This window comes from Macaca fascicularis, chromosome 11 (genome assembly GCF_037993035.2).
Source record: "Macaca fascicularis isolate 582-1 chromosome 11, T2T-MFA8v1.1".
NCBI classification, from domain to species: Eukaryota; Metazoa; Chordata; class Mammalia; order Primates; family Cercopithecidae; genus Macaca; species Macaca fascicularis.
The window spans coordinates 61,464,109-61,484,182 of record NC_088385.1 but is presented as its reverse complement, the minus strand read 5'-3'; the positions used below and the strand labels follow the sequence as shown (position 1 = coordinate 61,484,182).

The 20,074-nt window shown below is 43.4% G+C and overlaps 1 protein-coding gene across 1 annotated transcript; it reads left to right on the top strand.

Moving 5' to 3' along the window:
• Nucleotides 1-15,717: 15,717 nt before the first annotated feature.
• LOC123567526 (glycosylation-dependent cell adhesion molecule 1-like) lies at nucleotides 15,718-17,919 on the top strand. Its single transcript, XM_045365411.2, has 4 exons — nucleotides 15,718-15,833; nucleotides 16,504-16,548; nucleotides 17,328-17,537; nucleotides 17,789-17,919. Exons 1-4 carry the CDS (start codon nucleotides 15,770-15,772, stop codon nucleotides 17,917-17,919), a joined length of 450 nt encoding a protein of 149 aa, XP_045221346.2. The 5' UTR covers nucleotides 15,718-15,769.
• The last annotated feature ends 2,155 nt before the right edge of the window (nucleotides 17,920-20,074 follow it).

The window sequence follows — 20,074 nt, the reverse complement described above, 5'->3', positions numbered from 1 at the left end:
ACTAATTTCTTATCTTGGAAACCAACAGAATTTTACAACAAGGAAAATAAATGCAGATATGTAAATTCCATCTTAGATGAAAATAGAAAGCCCTTAAAACCCCAAATAACACTTTCTTTGAAGAAATTCTGCCAATTCCAGTGAAACTGGAACCAAATGGAGGGAGGATGCTGACACAGTGTCCCATAATAACAGATCATGGGCAGAGCTGGCAATATGCAGACTTCTGTAAAGTACATGACATACCCAGAAGAGCAAAAGCAAGGTCACCTTGTTTGTAACCAGAGCAACCATATGTGTAATGACTACTCCTGAAAAAGAGAACTGAACACGCAGAATAGGAAACATAAGTGGAAAAAGATTTATTTAAAATAAAACTTTAGCCAGAAGCAGTGGTGCACGCCTGCAATCCCAGTGACTCTGAAGGCTGAGGCAGGAGGATTGCTTCAGCCCAGGAGTTCGATACCAGCCTGCACATAGTGTGACTCTCTCTCAATAGACAGAAAGAAAAAAGAGAGGAAAGAAGAAAGGAAGGAAGGAAGAAAGGAAAGAAGGAAAGAAGGAAGGAAGGGGAGGGAAGGGGAGGGAGGGAGGGAGGGAGGAAGGAAGGAAGGAAGGAAGGAAGGAAGGAAGGAAGGAAGGAAGGAAGAAGGGGAAGATAAAGGGAAGGAGGGAAGGGAGGGAAAAAAACTTGAATCTAGCAGAGGGCTGGGGGAAATAAGGAGTTGTTTAATAAATATAGTTTCAGTTTGGAGATTGGTTATACAACAACGTGAATATACTTAACACCATTGAACTGTACATTAATGGCTGAGCTGGTAGATTTTATGTTATGTGTATTTTACCACAATTAAAATTTTTAATTTAAAAAAAGCTTGAATCTACAGATTGAAAGAAAAAACTGATTCAAAAAGACCAATTTTAAGAACTGGCCTAATAGAGTTTCTTATCTTCAAATATAAAGAAGGAATCATGTGGGCATCCAGCCAAAACTACTGACACACGGACTGAAGGGAAAAAATTAGATCGAGCTAGCTCCTGACTTGAACATCAAAAGACCATGGAGAAATTCCTACACAGTCCTCTGGGAGAAGAAAGGTGATATCCAAGCATTTTGTCTTTAGTCAAGCTATTTTACCAGGCTAAGGCAACAGACAAATACTTTCAAGCATGCAACAGTTGAAGGAATTCCATTCTATGAACTCTTCTAAAAAACCATTAGAAAATAAACTTCAGCCAGTCAAGAGATAAATGGAGAAAATGAGGTAAAAGGAGTAGCTATGAGTGCTAAATCCATTTTAATGCAGGACAAAGCTAAAACTGCTGTGAAAATTATGGTTACAGAGTAGGGGGTAAATGTTATAAACTATGAGAACGTAACAAAAAATCAGAATACAGATGGAAGAGAAAGAGGGAATTCATATAAGTAGGTGGATTTTACAACTTTTATAGTTGAAGGATCAAAAAATATTTTTAACATGCTAAATCAAATAATCAAGGTTTAAAGTAAATCACTAGAAGAATTCATAATAATACATTGCATGAAAACCAGATGATGAAAAGGAAGGGGAAAGGAGAAAGTAGAAGTATACTATTTTAATAGTTGATAGTAGAGGGAGTCAACTCCGAAGAAATGAAGATTTGAGTACATCATTTGAAGCTGATTATAAAGATAAACAATAGGACTATAAACTATAAATCTTTTATATTAGCAGAACTATACATAAAAAGGAAAAAAACACAGATCATATAGCAAAATATACATTTTAAATTGTTAAAATAAAAGGATGGCATTAAGAAGGTATAACTAGTACAAACATGTCTTTTATGTGAACAAACAAAAATAGAACAAATTCATGTCATAAAAAGCAAGAGTCTCAGATCAGGACACAAAGCAAAACCAAACTATAAACAATGGATTCAAAAATATTATACATGAAGAACAATGGAACTGCTTTACTTTGCCTCCCTTCCTGCCTGCCTATATTCCTGCCTTACTTTCTTTTTTTTTTTTTTTTTTTTTTTTTGAGACAGAGTCTCACTCTGTCGCCGGCGCTGGAGCGCAGTGGCCGGATCTCAGCTCACTGCAAGCTCCGCCTCCCGGGTTTACGCCATTCTCCTGCCTCAGCCTCCCGAGTAGCTGGGACTACAGGCGCCCGCCACCTCGCCCGGCTAGTTTTTTGTATTTTTTAGTAGAGACGGGGTTTCGCTATGTTAGCCAGGATGGTCTCGATCTCCTGACCTCGTGATCCGCCCGTCTCGGCCTCCCAAAGTGCTGGGATTACAGGCTTGAGCCACCGCGCCCGGCCTCCTGCCTTACTTTCTGAGTTTCAGTACAAAAGCCAGTAGGTAGAGCTGAGCAAGGCAGGCATCTGCATGAACAGGGAGTGAGGGATTACGAGAAAGCCAGAGCAGGGTGTTGGAACAGGAAATGAGGAGGGCATCTACCAGGAGCACAGGGGGTGAAGGGGAGCAGTGACCTGGCATGGGACATCAGGATCCGAGCAGGATGAGAAGGGCACCCATCCAGCCTGATGTGGGGGGGTTGCAGCTCAAACAGGGTGAGAGGGTCTAGGTGGTGCAGAGTGACTGAGCCTGAACAATGTGGTGTTAGATTGGAATTGGAGGTAATGGTGAGAACTTATGGTCTTTGATATGTAATTCGATGTAGAAATACATACAGATATAAATATGCATATATAATTTATTCATAGGAATGCACATACATATATAAATACATAGATACATTTCTTAGCTTGACCACTGAGAGACCTAGAAGCAGTAACATCCTAAGAACAATGAGCATTATATAGAGCCTATATCTTCTTTTCCAAATACCATTAAGAGAACAGGGATCCTTGGAGAAATGGCTAATACCAGGGGTAGGACAGAGAAAGTACATGATAAGGCTGGAATGACTTGTTGTACCAGAAAGTAAGAAAATGCTAACAAAAAAAAAAAGATGTACAAAATCTAATGAGAAGGTTAGCTTAATCCTAATAGTATTGAATTATCACAGACTAACAAAATTCAGCAGAAAGGAAAATTATTATAAAAGATTATAATGGAAAGAAAAAAGAAAAGGAAGGAAGGAGGGAAGGAAGGAAGGAAGGAAAAGAGAAAGAGAAAGACAGAAAGGAAGAAAGGACGGAGAAAGAAACGAAGGAGAAAGAAAGAAAGAAGAAAGAAAGAAAGAAAGAAAGAAAGAAAGAAAGAAAGAAAGAAAGAAAGAAAGAAAGAAAGAAAGAAAGAAAGAAAGAAAGAAGGAAGGAAGGAAGGAAGGAAGGAAGGAAGGAGAGAAGGGAAGGGAAGGGAAGGAAGGAAGGAAAAGAAAAGAAAAGAAAGAAAGAAAGAAAAGGAAAGAAAGAAAAAGGAAAGAAAGAAAGAAGAAGAGGAGGAAGAAAGAAAGGAAGGAAGGAAGGAGAAGAAGAAGGAAGGAAGGAGAGAAAAAAGGAAGGAAGGAAAAGAAAGGAAGACTATAAATCATTGAATAAATAGAAAGGAAAGGAACAGAAGAGAAAAAAGGAAGAAAGGGAAAGAAAAGAAGATTATAAATCATTGAATAAATAGGAGCTCATGAGTCCATATTGATTAAATAAATGAATGGATAAGTAAATGGGAATATGAGAAAGGTTTTTCTTACACTAGAATGGTAGCTAATGAATTCAGAAGGAATGACTGAAGTAGAAAATCACTATCCAGCAACCATCAGGGTGATAATTCAACCAGGAAACATCAATGAGCACTAAAACTAATTGGTAAAAGTTTGATAAGGAAAAGGATACTTATGTAGTTTCAAAGTACCTTTCCACAAAATATTTATTAATTACACTAGAAGAAAAAGAGTAACTTCACAGTGGAGACACCTGGCAGACATCACCTTAATCAGTACCATCACAGAAATCAGATCAATCAAAATAATGTGCCCGCTGACAGAATGCAATGCAGAGAATGCTGTATGACTGATTGATATTTCTGCCAAAAGTGAGAAGCCTGAAATTTAAACATGAGGAACATAAGATGAACCCAAATTGGAGACACTCTACACAATAACTGGTCTATAATCTTCAAAAGTGTCAGTGTCATGAAAGTCACGGAAAGACTGAGGAACTGTGACAACTCAATGCTATGCATAATCTTGGACTGGATCCTTCTGTCATAGGATCATTATTGAAACAATGGGAAATATCTAAATGGGGTGTATGGTTGAGATGGTTATAATGTATCAGTAGTGTATCAAATATTAATTTCCTAATTTTAATGGTTGCATTGAGGTTATGATGAAATATCCTTGTTGGTAGGAATTACCAAAAAATTCAATAGAAAAAGAACATTTAAATAACTCAGAAGGATTGAAAGTTAAAAGATGAGCGAAAACCCACCAAGCAAATGAAAAATACAGAATCTTGATCTTAATATCAGTCAATATTTATTTCAGAGTAAACATATTAAATGAGACAAGGAGAACTATTTATAAGGATAAAGGTTGGGGCCGGGTGCGGTGGCTCATGCCTGTAATCCCAGCACTTTGGGAGGCCGAGGTGGGCGGATCACTTGAGGTCAGGAGTTCAAGACCAGCCTGGCCAATATGGTGAAACCCCGCCTCTACTAAAAATGCCAAAAATTAGCCAGGCGTAGTGGCAGGAGCCTGTAATCCCAGCTATTCAGGAGGCTGAGACAGGAGAATCGCTTGAACCCAGGAAACGGAAGTTGCAGTGAACCGAGATAGCACCATTGCACTCCAATCTGGGCAACAAGAGTGAAACTCCGTATCAGAAAAAAAAAAAAAAAAAAAAAAAAAAAGAATAAAGGTTGCACTCCACACTAACAACAGACACAAAGATTTCTGCACCTTTTAACGAGCACCAAAACTTCAGGAAATGCAAAGAGATTCATAGTTGGGCAGGCTCTAATTCACCTGTCTCAAGCCATAAAGGTCAAATAAACAAGAAAAGTTTGACTACAGAGTATCTAAGTAACCTAAAGGGGAAAACAGGGTTAATTTAATACTCCTGAAAAACCAGAATATCCTTTCATTTCAGAAACTTTTGAAAAATGCATCAAAAATTATATGATAAACAACTATACGAATACTAATGGTTAACGTATCTGTCAAACTTTAAAATGTACCAGGTACTATTCATCAGTACTTTGTAGATCTTAATTCTTTTAATTCCCATAACAACCCCATGATAAAATTTGAGACACAGGGAGGTTAAACAAGATGCCTGGGGTCATGCAGCTGATACATGGGAAAACCAGGCCTTGAACCCACGCAGTGAGGATCCAGAGTCTACACTCCTAACCAACACTTGAACCCACGCAGTGTGGATCCAGAGTCTACACTCCTAACCAACACTTGAATAAACTCTAAAGTGCAGAAATGATGCAAATGAACATTCCCCAATAATAACACAATAAAACTAGAAATTAAGAACAGAACTAAGTAATTTTTAAAGTCTTATCCATATGAGAATTTATAACCCTCTTAAACAACTCTTGATTCAGAGAAGAAAACAAAACCAAAATTGCTATCTAAAATAAAATAATAATGAAAATACTATATATTAAAATCAATGAGATATAGCTAAAACAGTGTGCACAGGAAATTTCAAGTCTTAAATATTAACATTAATCAAAAAATGTTTAAAAATTAATTAAACACCCAACTCAAAAGAATGAACTAAATTTAATGAAAACATAAAGAATAAATTAGTAAAAGCAAAAAATTAATTGAATAGACAACAGAAAATTATAGAATCTAAATTTAAAACATCCAGAGCTAATTATTTATGGAAAACATAAACTATTATCTAACTTTAAAAAAGAGAGAGGTAAAGAGGGTAGGCATGAGAGAAACCAGAATAAGAAATGAGGATGGGAACATTACAAAGGTAAAAAGGAAATTCAAATAATGAAAAGATCATTTTGCTTAAACCTGAGTAAATCGATTTTTAAACATGTGTGAAATGAATTATTTTCTAGAAAAAATATCCAAGACCGCTGGGTGCGGTGGCTCACACCTGTAATCCGAGCACTTTGAGAAGCCAAGGAGGGCGGATCACCTGAGGTCGGGAGTTCAAGACTAGCTTGACCAACATGCTGAAACCCCGTCTCCACTAAAAATACAAAATTAGCAGAGTGTGGTGGTGCATGCCTATAATCCCAGCTACTAGGGAGGCTGAGGCAGGAGAATCGCTTGAACCCCACAGGCAGAGGTCACAGTGAGCTGAGATCACGCCATTGCACTCCAGCCTGGGCAACAAGAGTGATACTCCATCTCAAAAAAAAAAAAAAAAAGAAAAGAAAAAATATCCAAGAAAACTGACCCTGGATGAGGTGAACTACAAACAGATAAGTTGCGATACAAGACATAGAAAATATCAAGAGCTATCACACCAAAAAGCACCACACCCAGAGAATTTTACAAGTGAATTCTCTGTCCCTTTAAGGAACCCAATTTCACTAAACTGTTCCAGAACACAGAGAAGAGGAACCCTTCCAAATACATATCAAAGTCAGCAGATCATTTATTTAAAAGCCCAAAAGACTGCCCACCAAAAAAGAAAATATAGAACAATCTTTCTTACTTGTAAACATTAGGGCAAAGTTCTAAATGAGATACTATCAATAAAATCTAGCAGCAAGTAGAGAGTCCATGCCAGGAGTGAAAGAATGGTTTGATATTAGAAAATGTATGAATATAATTACATATAATATATACGGTTAATAAATATATAATATATATCTGTGTGCATATATATATAAATGGGTAACAAAAAGCATATGTTTATATCCTCACAATGCTCCAAAGGACTTTGACAACAATTCAACATTCATATTTTTTAAAGGTGATATTATCATTTAAATGGTAGTGGTAATAAAACCACACTCAAAAGGTTGGCCACAAAAAGTTCTACTTAGAAAACAATCATAGAAGCATTCAGATAAATCAACTTAGGAACATGCCCCAAGAGATATGGGAAAGATAACAATTATTGTCTAAAGAAATGAAAGAAAGGAAGAAGAGAATGTCATAGAACTAAATCTATAACATCACAAAACTAAAATTCTAGAAAAATTAACATGGTAGGATGTGGGGGAAGAAGACCAAAGGGACACAGCAACATGAAGTACTTTTTAGAGAAGAAATATAGATATGGGGCATCCTATTCCTTCCCACCAATATTTCAGCAATTTTTTCCACTTTTTTTCTTTGCTGGGGTTGAAAGGAGAGGTCTAAGCTGGAAGATACACATTTAGGACCAATGAATACATAGACGAGATATAGATAGGATTTAAAGTTATGAAACTGAATGAAATGGCCAAAGAACTATAAATAGAGAAAAATGTCTCCTCCAATACTTAGAGGTTGGGGAAAGTTATCGAAATAACAGCAAAGAAGCAGCAGCCAGTGAGGCAGGAAGAAAGACAGAAAAACGTGGTGTCCGTGAAGCCAAAAGAAAAAATGTATTTCCAAGAAGATGAGGTGATCAACTGTGTCAAATGCTCCTGATAGGTAAAATAAGAGATCTAAGGACTGACTATTAGAATTAGTAATATGGCTATCTTGACAAGAGCAATTTCAGTTGGATGGTTTGGGTGGAAGGCTGATTTAGAATGAGTGTGGTAGGAATTGGCCAAAATGAATACAACCAATCCTTTAAATAGGCTTGTTGTAAAGTGAAGTAAATCCCCTCAGAGGCATTCTGTTCAATGTCCACCCTAGAGATAATGGCCCTCAAGGACAATAGACAGTAGATCCTTCCAGAAAACAGACCTGAGGGCTGACAAATTGGCCAGCAAAGGGTGCTGATTCAATGCTAGGCAGGGCATCCTTGCTATTTCTGCCCAGCAGAATATTTACTGTGAATCACTGGCTACTGGAGAAATTTATCATCATTCCTTTTTTGATGGAACTGTTCATTATGTTCCAGTCTTCCTTCTCCACTAGTGTATACTGTATGTTTCAATGATGTATATCTTGTAAACATAGGTCATAGGACATCAAGGAATTACAACTAGGCTTGAGAACTCGATCTGCAATTAGGTACAGCAAACAGATGAGAAGCTTTCGGGTGTCTTCTTTTAGAGATGGAGGCAATGTGTTTCATCTAGCACAAAAAAATTTAAGTATGTATATGTGATGAACGGTGTTTATAAACGATGGACAGCCAAAAGTGGAACTGTAGCAGACACCTAAAATAAGATGCTGAATAAAGCCAGGTGCATGTGTTACACTTCTAATCCCAATGCTTTGGGAGGCCAAGGTGGGAGGATCACTGGAGGCCAGGAGTTCAAGACTAGTCTGGGAAACATAGAGAAACCTGTCTCTATCCCCCTAGAATTTTTTTAATTAGTCAGGCATGGTGGTATGTACCTTTAGTCCCAGCTACTCGAAAGGCTAGGGTGGTAGGATGACTTGGAAAGATGCCAAATAAAATCTCTATTGTAACTATAGCTACAAGTTAAAAACAGTAAAGTGCTGAGTACTCTACAACCTAAAGAGAGCCAACAAGGAGGCACCAGACACATCCCTCAGGATTGATTCAGAAGTCACAGAATTTGTCCTGTCACCATCACCCTAGTCCCCAGTATGTGTAAAGAACAGGAGCGAGAAGGAAAATATCGGAGATTTATTAGGGTCATGAGTTGTCATCCCTTCCCTCCACCCTCAAGCCTAGCAGCAAGGGCTTGGTGCCTGCCAAAAGGAAGAATGAAATTTCATTCCAAATTCAACACCTGCTTGCACAGCGGACTTGCTGATCTGCCCTCTGTGCCTGCTCAAATAGAGGAAAAAATAGAAGACTAGACGGAGGCAAGGAGTGTGATGAGCAGCCTTTTATACTGGTTGGTATGGAAAGAGGGCAAGAGTTTCCTGTGGATTAAACAGATCTTGTGACTTGAGCCATCTTGTTGGTATCCGACTCAAAAGGGGGCAGTCACTTGACAAGCAGACCCCCGATGTGAGAAGATAGAGGGTGGACTGCCGAATGGCTGCTGAGGGTGGTTGAAAGAGAAAACTGTACAGTAGGGAGGTCCTGCAGGTGCCCCAAATACTCACATATGCACCCCTTCCTTGAGACAGCCATCATTTGGCCTCTTGCCACAAAGAGGACATGATCAGCCGGTCTTGGCCTAAGAAGCTGTGCTAGCCGAGAAAAGAGTCTGAGAGCAATCAGATAAGGGATGTTTATTTTCTTTTCATTGATTGTCTCTTCTTGCTTAAACAAGCTGGGAGGAGCAGAGAACTAACTAGAAGAAAGAAAAAGGAGGTAGAGAAAGTGAGTGTTGAATTGGATGTGAAATTGAAATGTTAAATTGGACTTACCTATAGAATATACCAGAGATATTATTAAACGATTAGAAATGGAGGTTCCCCGGAGCATTTTCAAGGCAGCAATTAAAGGAAAATAAAACCATTACATATTTGAACCCCAGGTTCAGAATGTTGAATATGTCCATTAAATGCTGTTGGTTGCCTTTTTAATAGCTGCACCTCCCTTTCTCCTTGTGGACAGACTGATTTTATTCCCTATGCCCCTTTCTCATGGCCATGTGTTTCTGGGGAGGCAGGCCCCATCAGGAGATGAATCACAGTCAGCCAGAGCCAATCAAAGTGGTCCCGTTGCCTTTGCCAAAGCCTGGTTGACATGTCCCACAAAGACACGTGATGCCATTCTGGCTAGTGAGACATGAGAGAGAGTATGCTATCAAGACTCCCAAGAAAGGATTCTCTTGATCGTAAAAGGTAACACAGGAAGAGAAGGGTCATTTTTCTGCCTCTGGACATCGTGAGGATGTGACACCTGGTGCGGCAGCAGCCAGTTTGCTACCTGAAAAGAGGTAGCCAGAAGACCAGGCTGTTGGACAGAAAAGAGTAGGATGGAGAAATGGAAAGAATCTAAGTCCTTCGTGAATTCATTAAGCTGCTGAATTTACCAAGCCTACCTCTAGTGTTCTTGCATCATGAGATATGCCTTTTTTATTGTTTGAGCCAACTAAATTGGACTGTCCATTATTCCCAGGTAAGAGCATCCTACCTGAGACTGTGTAGGAAATTGGGTGCTCTGGGTTGCATCTGAAGTCTCTGTTATGAAGCCAGTACATCCCTAAACAAGCGCCCCAGTGTTAAACCCTCTTCCCCATGCCCAGGAGGGAATTAGTGGGAATACAAATCTCCCTAACACACAGATGTGACCATGACGGGTCACAACCACAACCTGTTTTGGTTTTCCCTTACTTAGAGTCCTCTCTGTGATTCACAAGTCACATGATTCCTTCCAGATTCAGAATTCCAAAATTTTTTGATCTTCAGTCTTCCCCAAGAACAACCTCCATCCTCTGACTGTGTACTCTGCCATTTGTATCTCACCTCCTGATGTGCAAGTGGGAAAGACAGGTGCCCTGGCCTTCAGGGTGTCTACCCTCCAACCATCCTGATTGGCTGGTGGCCCCTTCTCACAGCTTACAGTCCTCACACTGGAATATAACCCCGCTGAACAGAGCTATTGACACGAAGCATCCAATTGGGAATTGCTTGTGTAGTCTGACGACTGACTCCTAAGGGCTTTAAGAGGAAAGGAAAAAGCCTATCCATAGATGGGTGAGTGATCACGAGGCATGCCAGGAACTGCACCTTTCCATGTAGCTGGCCCATCCAGCTCCACACCCACGGCCACTCACCCACTCCCAACCCGGCGCATGGGGCTGTATGTGGGACACTGAGCAGCCAGCCCACATGGGTAACATTCCCAAGGCCCCATCTTCCAGATGGAGAGAGAGTGTGTTTTCACAGACTGCCCAGGCTGAGCCAAGTCTGGCTCAGAGCTTCCCGCGGAGAAACTGGATATGGCTGGAATGGACATGACAGCAATGGACCCTGAAGAAGGGAATAGAGACTCACTCAGAAAGAACTGCTAGATCCGGACTGGGAAGAAGACAGAAGCTGCTCGCCCTCCCCACCCACACCAGGGTTCCACGGCAGTGGAACCTCTCTGCAGTTATCTCCTCTGTGCTGGCTCTCTCCTGACTCCTTTCTCTAATGACTCTCCCATCTCCAATGTGGACCTGCTCCCTCTGGCCGTGTTAGCCACCAAGGTCCCCTGTCGATGACTTTTTTCCCTCCCTATTCCAGTAACAGGGGATGAGGTGAAGTTTGGGAAGTGTTTGGAGGCAGAAACATTGATTTCCTAGAATAGTCAATGGATATGTGGGAAACAGCACAGAATGTGTGAAATGGATTTCCACCAGAAAGCCAAGGATTTATGGCTGCTGTACTGTGACGTTGACTCTAGTGATGCTTGGTGTGGGTGAGACATTATGGGAAGAGCATGGGAATCAGAGCCAAGCAGTTCCAGGTTCAAATCCCAGCCATGCCAGTTGCTGTTATGTCACTTTGGTAAATGTACTTAACCTCTCTGAGCCTCAGTTTTCCCAGTCTGTCAGAGACTGTCAATACTACCCTGTAGATTCCTATGAGAATTAAATAATCCTGCACCTGGCTCAAGGTCAGACCTCACAGAATGTTGGTCTCCTTTTTCCCCTTCTCTTCTCCAGCTCCACTGCCCCAGGGCAGCAGCCTCCATGGTGATGTCCCCCCTTATCTCTCTCTCTCACACACACACACAAATACACACACACTCTCACACACACTCTCTCACACACACACACACTCTCACACACACTGTCACACACACACACTCTCACACACTCAGTCTCACACACACACACATACTCACACTCTCACACTCATACACTCAAACAACCAAAACAACAGACTCTGTACCTCCCAAAATCCTTACCAGAAAATAAGTTTAAACTTTGGTGTAGAAGCCATTCTGTCTGCCTAGGGTAGTCCTGTTCTCAGCATCAGAACCGCTCTGGACGGTGCTTTTTAAATGTGGGTTCCTGGGCTGCATCCCAGGCCTACTAACTGGAGAGGAAAGGGGATTGAAATGCACTCCCCAGCTGGTTGTGAAGTTTGAGAGCAACCAGCCTGATGCCGTTCTGCTTGGAATAAAAATCTCCCAAGAAGTTTTCCACCCCTGTTCCAAGAGGGTGTCAGGTCTTGGAACAGGAGTCCTAGAGATCCTGGGAGATCCATCTGGACTCTCCCTCTCCTTGCTGAGGAAAAGGATGAGGTCCAGAGAAGTGGCGGTGGGGCAGGGGTTGGGGGGTGCGGCTGCCGATTGAGGACTGCGGAGTGAGTCCGTGGCGGAGCTGAATCTTGGACCCAGGTGTCCTGACTAAAAGCTAATGATGCTTGAGGTGGGGTGGGTGGAGCTTTAAAAATAGGCTTTTTCAAGTTTACAAGATTCACTCAGGTTCCATTAAGTGACAGAAGGAAGGAAGGAAGATCAGGAAGCCATGGCAGCAGGCTTCACGGAGTACCAAGCAGAGACCCGCTGGGCTGTGAGCCCCTTCAGCCGCTCCGAGGACAGTCACTTTGTCATAGCTTGAGGCCCAAGGGCTCCCCTAGACAGGAGTCTTCATCTCTCCCTCCCTCTATCCTGGCCTCTCTCTCTTCTTCTACTGTTTTTACATCTCTGAGTTTTCTTTCTCTCTGTCTCTCTGACTCAAACTTCACTGAGAGTGACCTCATTCGCCTGGTTAGGAACCATCCAGTAGAAAGCCCTGGAAATGGACAGCTCTCCTGAGAGGCCATGGGCTCCCTTGTGTCCAGCCTGTTGATTGTTACCTCTGAATAAGCCCAGACTTCCTCACAAATAGGAGTGGTTAGGGTAACAAAGACATCTGACCCAAAGTCTGGCATCTTGTATGCAAAGAACCACGTGACCTCATTTCTCAGAAGGGAGTTTTAGGTGTGGCAGACACGTGGTCACCTCTCCAGGACATATTTCCCGTAACTGAGTATCCAGGATGAGACTGGGCTCTGAGAAGGACAGATCAGGAAGGATGGACACGGAAAGCCTTGCCTGCTTCTAATCCAAGTCTGAGGCTGGTCTGGAACCTTCGGAGCCAAATTTAGCAAATAAACACAGAACACCCAGTTAAATGCAATTTCAGATATATTTGAGACATACTTAGGTACTGCGCAATATTTGAGGCATACTGACAACATTTTCATTGTTTCTGTGAAATTCACATTTATCTGGGTGACTTACATTTTATCTGGCACCCTTACCCGGGAGAGGAGGGACCTGGTCTGTTTTGTTCAGCACTGGAGCTTAAACACCCACACCATACCTGGTGTAGGGCAGACATTCTTGTTGAACTCTGTGTGGGAGGAGGCCTCTCAGAAGTCCCCTGCCACACACACTAAAGAGATACTTTGTTGAACAAACATATCCCCAAGGGGCCATCTTTGAAAAGGCACATTGACTCATTTGACAAACCAGACTGGAAACTTAGCAAGAGTTAAGATCTGCGCTAAATAAATTGGGATTCAGAGACAAGTAAGCTATGGCTCCTGTCCTCAACATGGTAACTGACCAGTAACAGCAATAGATTTCAAAACAGATCACTACAATAGAGTGTGATAAGTGCTAGACAACAAAGGCCTAAGGCCAGGGTCCAGGTGATTTTTTCACCATTATATCTCCAAATCTTGCTGCCTGGCAGGCACTTAATAAATAGTAGTGGAACGTAATAATGAAAAGATAAAGACATGAACAGTGCCTCGTAGAACCACAGAGGTGAGTGACTAACCAAGGGAGGAGGGATGGTGAGAAGGTTGTGTTCACTCCAGGGAGGAGATGACATCTGATCTGGATCATGCTGTGGGAACATAGCAGGCAGATGGAGAGGAAGGAGATTCCTGACAGAGCAACGGCATGAACCCAAGTATAACACTCCAGTGAGTAGGGAATAATTCACAAGGGTACGAAATGAGGCTGTGAAGGTGGAAGACCAAGGAGTTTGGACTTTATCCCATGGTGATGGATAGTCATTAAAGACTTTTGAGTACAGAAGTGGCATGAACTTCGTGAGATCCCTCCAGCATTAGTATGAAGAATGGACTGTAGTGGAGACAGACTGGAAGCAAGAAGAGCAGTGAAAAACTAAAATAGCCTAGTCTGCAGATGATGAGAGCCTCAACATGTGAATTATGTATATTAGGAAATAAGCTTGCAGAGCTGAAACCCTACCCTCATAGACTTGCTGTGAATGCCCTCATCTGCCCCCGTCCTGTTCCCAAGTGCCCTGGGCTATGGGAGGAGAGGTTGCTGGTGAGAGGAGGAGTCAGGGAGGAAGGGGTGGTTGGAGGCAGCCCAAGACAAACTTCCTTCACTACACCACCTTGCCTAAAGAGAGAGCTTTGCCAGAACAATTGGAAGAAAACTGCCAGCCCCTTGGGGCTCTCCCCGGCACAGGTCTCACACTGGCTGGCACAGCCAACTGTGGTCTCCAGGCATTACCTTACCTATGCACATTCCCAGCAAGCCACGCTCCCTGCTGAGGACAAGAGACTCAGTGTTAGGGTACAGCAGCCTTCTCCTTCCTGGAGAGGTTTCAGAGAGAATATCAAACTTCCAGCTGGAGAAGGACACGAGATCAACCAGATCAGTTCCTAGGCCCACCACCAAGACCCAGGCCCTACGCACAACCCTCATCTGCTCTCCAGATGCCTTTCCGGGCATCCGACTGCTCCATCTTGTCCGCTTTTAGAGGCGCTAGACTCCAGATGTAGAGTTAGACTGAACTGGGTTCAAATCCACCCATATATGTGGCCTTATGCAAGTAACCTCACCTCTATAAACATCAGTTTTTTTTTTCCTTGGTAAATAACGCATACCTCCCAAACCATCATGAATTAAATGAGATATCCCATGGGAACAAACTCAGGATACTACTTGGCATATAGTCGGAACTTCTGTAACTGCCTCACGCCTTCATTCCTGAACTGATGGGGAGTTTTATCTACACCCTAGAGCAGGGGTTCCCAACCCCCAGGTCACAGACTGGTACTGGTCTGTGGCCTGTTAGGAACCGGGCCACACAGCAGGAGGTAAGCAACAACCAAGTGAGCATTACCACCGTGATGTGCCTCCTGTCAGATCAGTAGCAGCATTAGATTCTCATAGGAGTACAAACCCTATTGTGAACTGCACATGCAAGGGATCTAGGTTGCATGCTAATCTAACTAGTGCCTGATGATCTGAGGTGAAACAGTTTCATCCTGAAACTATCCCCATCCTCCCCCTGGCCATGGAAAAACTGTCTTCCATGAAACTGGTCCCTGGTGCTAAAAAGGATGGGGGCCACTGCCCTAGAGGACAGCCTGACCATCCCTTGATTCATTCACTCCACTAATATTTCCTAGGACTCTCCTATGTGCCAGATACCTGCTAGGTACTGGAAAAACAATAGCAAGCAAAACAGATGTAATCCCAGCCATTTTGGAACTTTCATTCTTCTGGAGGAGATCGATGTTGATTAAATGATCATACAAATGAAAGTAAAATTACACAGTAATGAGTACTATGAAAGAGGGAAACTCACACCCGGGTCCTTATTCCAAGGACTTCTGGGGATGAAACCTGGAGCCGACACACCTTTGGCATGGTCCGGGCCAGGGGGAAGGCTGGGGGCCTTACTTTCCAGTTAACTGGTTTCCAGAAACTCCAGTTCCCAAAAACAAACCTATTCAGAATGGGAAACTTGGGAGGAGAAACCTAGTATGTTCCCAGGTCCAGTTTCCCCAGAATCCATCCTTACCTCAAAGTAGATAAAGCCCTGCCAGGCTGCCTCTTCAGCAACTCTCAGCAGCCTCCCCCAGAAAAACTGATCCTGCTACAGCTCCACCATGGAGTTCTTCGTGGTCCTGCTGCTGGCCAGCCTAGCCTCCACCTCTCTCGCCATCCTTGATGGTGAGTCTGGTCTCCTTCCACACCCCTCGGTCCCCTAAAGGTTTTTGAGCTGTCAGCTGGAGAGACCTCAGCACTAGGAAGGACCTTCCTTAATCCTTGTAATATGCTGTGTGGAGAGATGGAAAGCTGCAGAACCAAAAGTTCACACCTGGATGTCCTAGGTATGGAGGTGAGGGACTAGGGCATATGATTCCGGGAATTCTGCTACCTAGAAAGCCCGGAGCTGGAGCCAGAGGGGCCAAAACAGATCCAAATCAGGATGCACTATGGGTCAGTGGAGGTTCAGATCAGATTCCAGCCTCTGGTGATGCTGGATAGTCCAGGCAGAGTCACTACCTTTCTCTGGACTTTTGTGCCTCCCTCTATACAATATGTACTCACACATTCATTCCATAGCTACTTACTGAGCACTAACTCTGTGTCAGACACGTAGTTCTAGCCACTTGGATACACTAATAGAATAGACAGTCATCATTGAAATTACATTCTAAGAGAAAGTAACAAACAATGAACATATTAAATAAATTACAAAGTATGTTTGAAATGCTAAGGAGGATGTAGAGGAAGGTAAGGAAGATTGAGAATGCTGGGGCAAAAGGGGTTACAGAGGGAAAAACTCATGTGTTAACTGTCTTGAGACCTCTGAAGACTTTAACCTCTTCTCTTTCAGAGCCAGAAGGTGAAATTCACTCAGAGACTCAGCCTGCAGATGCCTGTAAGTCTCATGCTGGCATCCTTTAAAGTAAGTCAATGGTGGTAAAAGATTGTCCAGTAAATGATGAATTCTCCATCTGGGAAAGAAGTGGAGCAAAGACAAACCCTCCTAGTATTGAACCTTAATCCTTCCTGCTGCACTAGTTGGCCAAAATGTGAGGGCCAAGAACCATTTGAACAGCCCTTTCTGCTGGCTAGTCATTGGAGATAGGAGTGGGGACCACACCTCACACCCAAGTGCTAGCAGGTCAAGGGTTTTAGCTCATGGAGGTGAGGATGTTGGAGTGGCTCATCTGTTCCAGGCTCCCCACTGCCACAGCCCAAAACCATGAACATTGCGGGATTCTGCTTTGTGTATTATCCATAGACATGGTTTAATCTCAGGCTAGCTTCCCCCAGTCTACCTTGGAGAAGCCAGAGAAGGCAGATTCAAGCAATATCCAGAATTCAGAAGAAAAAAAAACAATATTTACTGAACTCCTCCAATGGGCCAGACAATGGGACCTATGTTTGCAAAGTTAACCTCTTCTCATTGGGAAGGTAAATTTGCTAGGGAAAGTGGAATTCCTAATCAATGGCATTCAAAATCAGAGATGTGCCTTTCAGGTGCGCATAGATTTGGATTCCGGTACAGGACCTCAGTCCTACTTGTATGTTAATTAGGCAATGACTCAACCCTGATAGGCTCCACATGTTAAGGGACATGACATAGGATGGCTGGCTGCTTCTCACCATGCGCTGTCACTCCGCCCCCCATTCCCTTTATCTTCCTGGTTCCAGCTGCCCAGGTCACCCCTAGCAGCCACCCCAAGAAGGACCACGTTTCTGATGAAGACCTCTCTAAGGAGTCCTTCATCTCCAAAGAAGAGCTGGTTTCCAAAGAGAATGTTGTCAAAAGAGCAAAGAGTCAAAAGCCCATGCCCCAAGAGGACAATTTCAAAAATGTTAAGCTCCAATTAGAAGAGACTACAGAACGGGCGCCCAGGGCTGGTATGAGCCAGGGAAGGGGGAAGCCGCTGGGCAGGTATTGAGCAGGAAAGGGAAGGGGCTGGGAGCTACTTGGGTGGAAATAGGTGGGGTTAGAAAGAGAAAGGAGGCTGTGGAGGAACAAGAACTAAATGCAAGTGCGAGTCAAATGAAGCATTGATCGCCAGTCCTGTGAAAGGCTGTTGCTGGGGTGGAGGGGAGAGGGTGGAAGGGAACCAGCCTTAACTTGACATTTCCCTCCCAATACTCCTCAGCAACCACCTCAGAGGGAAAACTCTCCAAACTGGGCCATAAAGTCAGGAAGAATCTGGACAAAGCTTCGAAAGGAATCATGAACTATCTGAAAAACCTAATCCCTAGCGCCAATGATGTCAAGAGGCCCTAATGATGAGGGTGCCTGAATTCCAGACTGGGCTGTGGGAGAAGTTGCATCCCAAAACCATCTTTCAGCTCCTCAAAATGTGCATTAAAGCATTGCGTCCCAAGTCTGACTCTGTGGTGGCTTTGCTGGGCTCAGGAAGAGAGGCAGGATGCCCCCACTGTACGGGGCTTCTTTTTTAGTTACCCTATCCCTTTGACCTTTGAGGTTAAACCTGTCATCCACCTCAGCTTACAAACCTGCTTATGTCTCCACATCCCAAAACATCCTCTGCAAAGTCCGGACCCTCCTCGCCACTGCCTCCACCTCACCAATGCACTGCCCCGTGCCCCTCAGCTCCTGTGCACACCTCATGCCCCTACAGTCTACCATCTGCACCCATCCAGCCTCCACAACTGCTCTCCAAAGAGTCACAAACATCAACAAATCCTGTGATGGCCTCTGTAGAACTGGACACAATTACTCCTTCCAGAAACTTCTCCTCACTCACTTTCCAGGACACTGCCCTCTCCTAGTTCTCCAAGCTCTCTGTTCCTTTCCCAGCACATTTTTGGACTGCACTCTGTGCTCCCAATGTCTCATCCTGTAACCTCTTGTCTTCTCTCCACCTCTACACCCTCTACACCCTCATCTGCCAAGACTTCTGCTTCACCACAGAGTGGATGACTCCCATTCACCCACTCAACAAACACCCCCCACGTGCTTACCATGTGCCAGGCCCATCTCCCTAATATGTGCCTGTCTCCTCCCAACCCTGGCCAGTTCTCACTGTAACAGCACATGAGACTCAATGGGTAAAGAAGAGCATGGGAAAACGAAGGTTTCTGTCTTACAGAAGAAGGGAAGCTGTCACTCAAGGGCAGGTAGGAGGGCAGGAAGGGAAACATCTTGGATCTCTAGTGTCCTACCTCCAGGACACATAAAAAGATGTGCTCAGAAGATCAACAGAGCAACTGACCTACTGCAATGCAGAGCTGGTCTGTCCTGGCCCAGGAAAATCTGGAAATATGTTCAGACCTAGAGAGAGATAAAATAATCTACTTCCTCCCTTTGCTTTCTCCTAGTACAGAAAGTCGCCACATGCCCACTTTCCCTGGTTTACCCACTTTCCCCCCAGTGGAAGAACACACAACTCCACCAAAAATATCTCCCAAGCTAGATCGAAAGTTCTATTATGGGTCTTTCTCCAGATATAGCTTAAGATAAAGCAAAAATTCTTTTCAAAATAACAGAGGAGGGAAGGTAGGAGCCTGCGAAGTTCAAGAAAAAAAATTGGAGGGAAGTTTCCTGAGTGGATGATATTAGGAACATGGAAGTGTCTTGCAGATTAAGAAGCCCCAGATTCATCCTTCTGATCCTCCAGTTCAGGCCAAAATAGAAAAGGATATAAGAGTTGTTACCCAGTGAGGATCAAAGCATCCATCTTACTAATGGCTGGACAGCTGTGCCACAGCCCACAGCACAGGGCTCTCTGTGAAAACCGGATAGGAGACCTCAGGCTAAAGGGCCCCTGCCCACACTCCCAACCCAGACTGACTCACTGAATGAACAGAAACAGGGCTGGATAAGACACTATCAGGCTCTCATCTGTAAGATCATCTACTCTTCCCTCAGGGAGGAGGAAGGAAGGAATGGAAAGGTAGGCTGGGAAGTATTCCCCCCAACCTGCTCTTCTTGTTGGGAGGGGATAGGAAGGAATGCCCCCAACACAGAGTCACAGAAGATAGCCTTCTCTCTTCTGAAGCCTTTGGGCTTAACAGGTGAGCCTGAGATCTGCCATCAGCCACAGCTGTGATTGGAGGGGTGCGGGAGAGAAGACCAGCAGCACATCAGAGTGGTCTTCCACTCTACAGACATTTGGCCCTTTGTGGCCTTACCATATGCTCACTGATTTAATATACAGTAGCTCCTACTATGTGGCAGGCCCTAGTTCCAAATGCTTTATACATATTTACCCATTTAGCCCTTGCAAAAGACTTAAAAAGTTTGTTATCTCCATTTTCAGATGAAAAAAATTAAGTACAGCTTCTCACCACAATTCTTTCCTCCTGAAATTGGTGAGTTGACAAGTTTACTATTGGTACCCAAGCCTCTGAATTGAGTTCAAATAGGACACAAATTAACTCCAAGACTGTACTGTTCCCTAGACTCTATTTCCTCT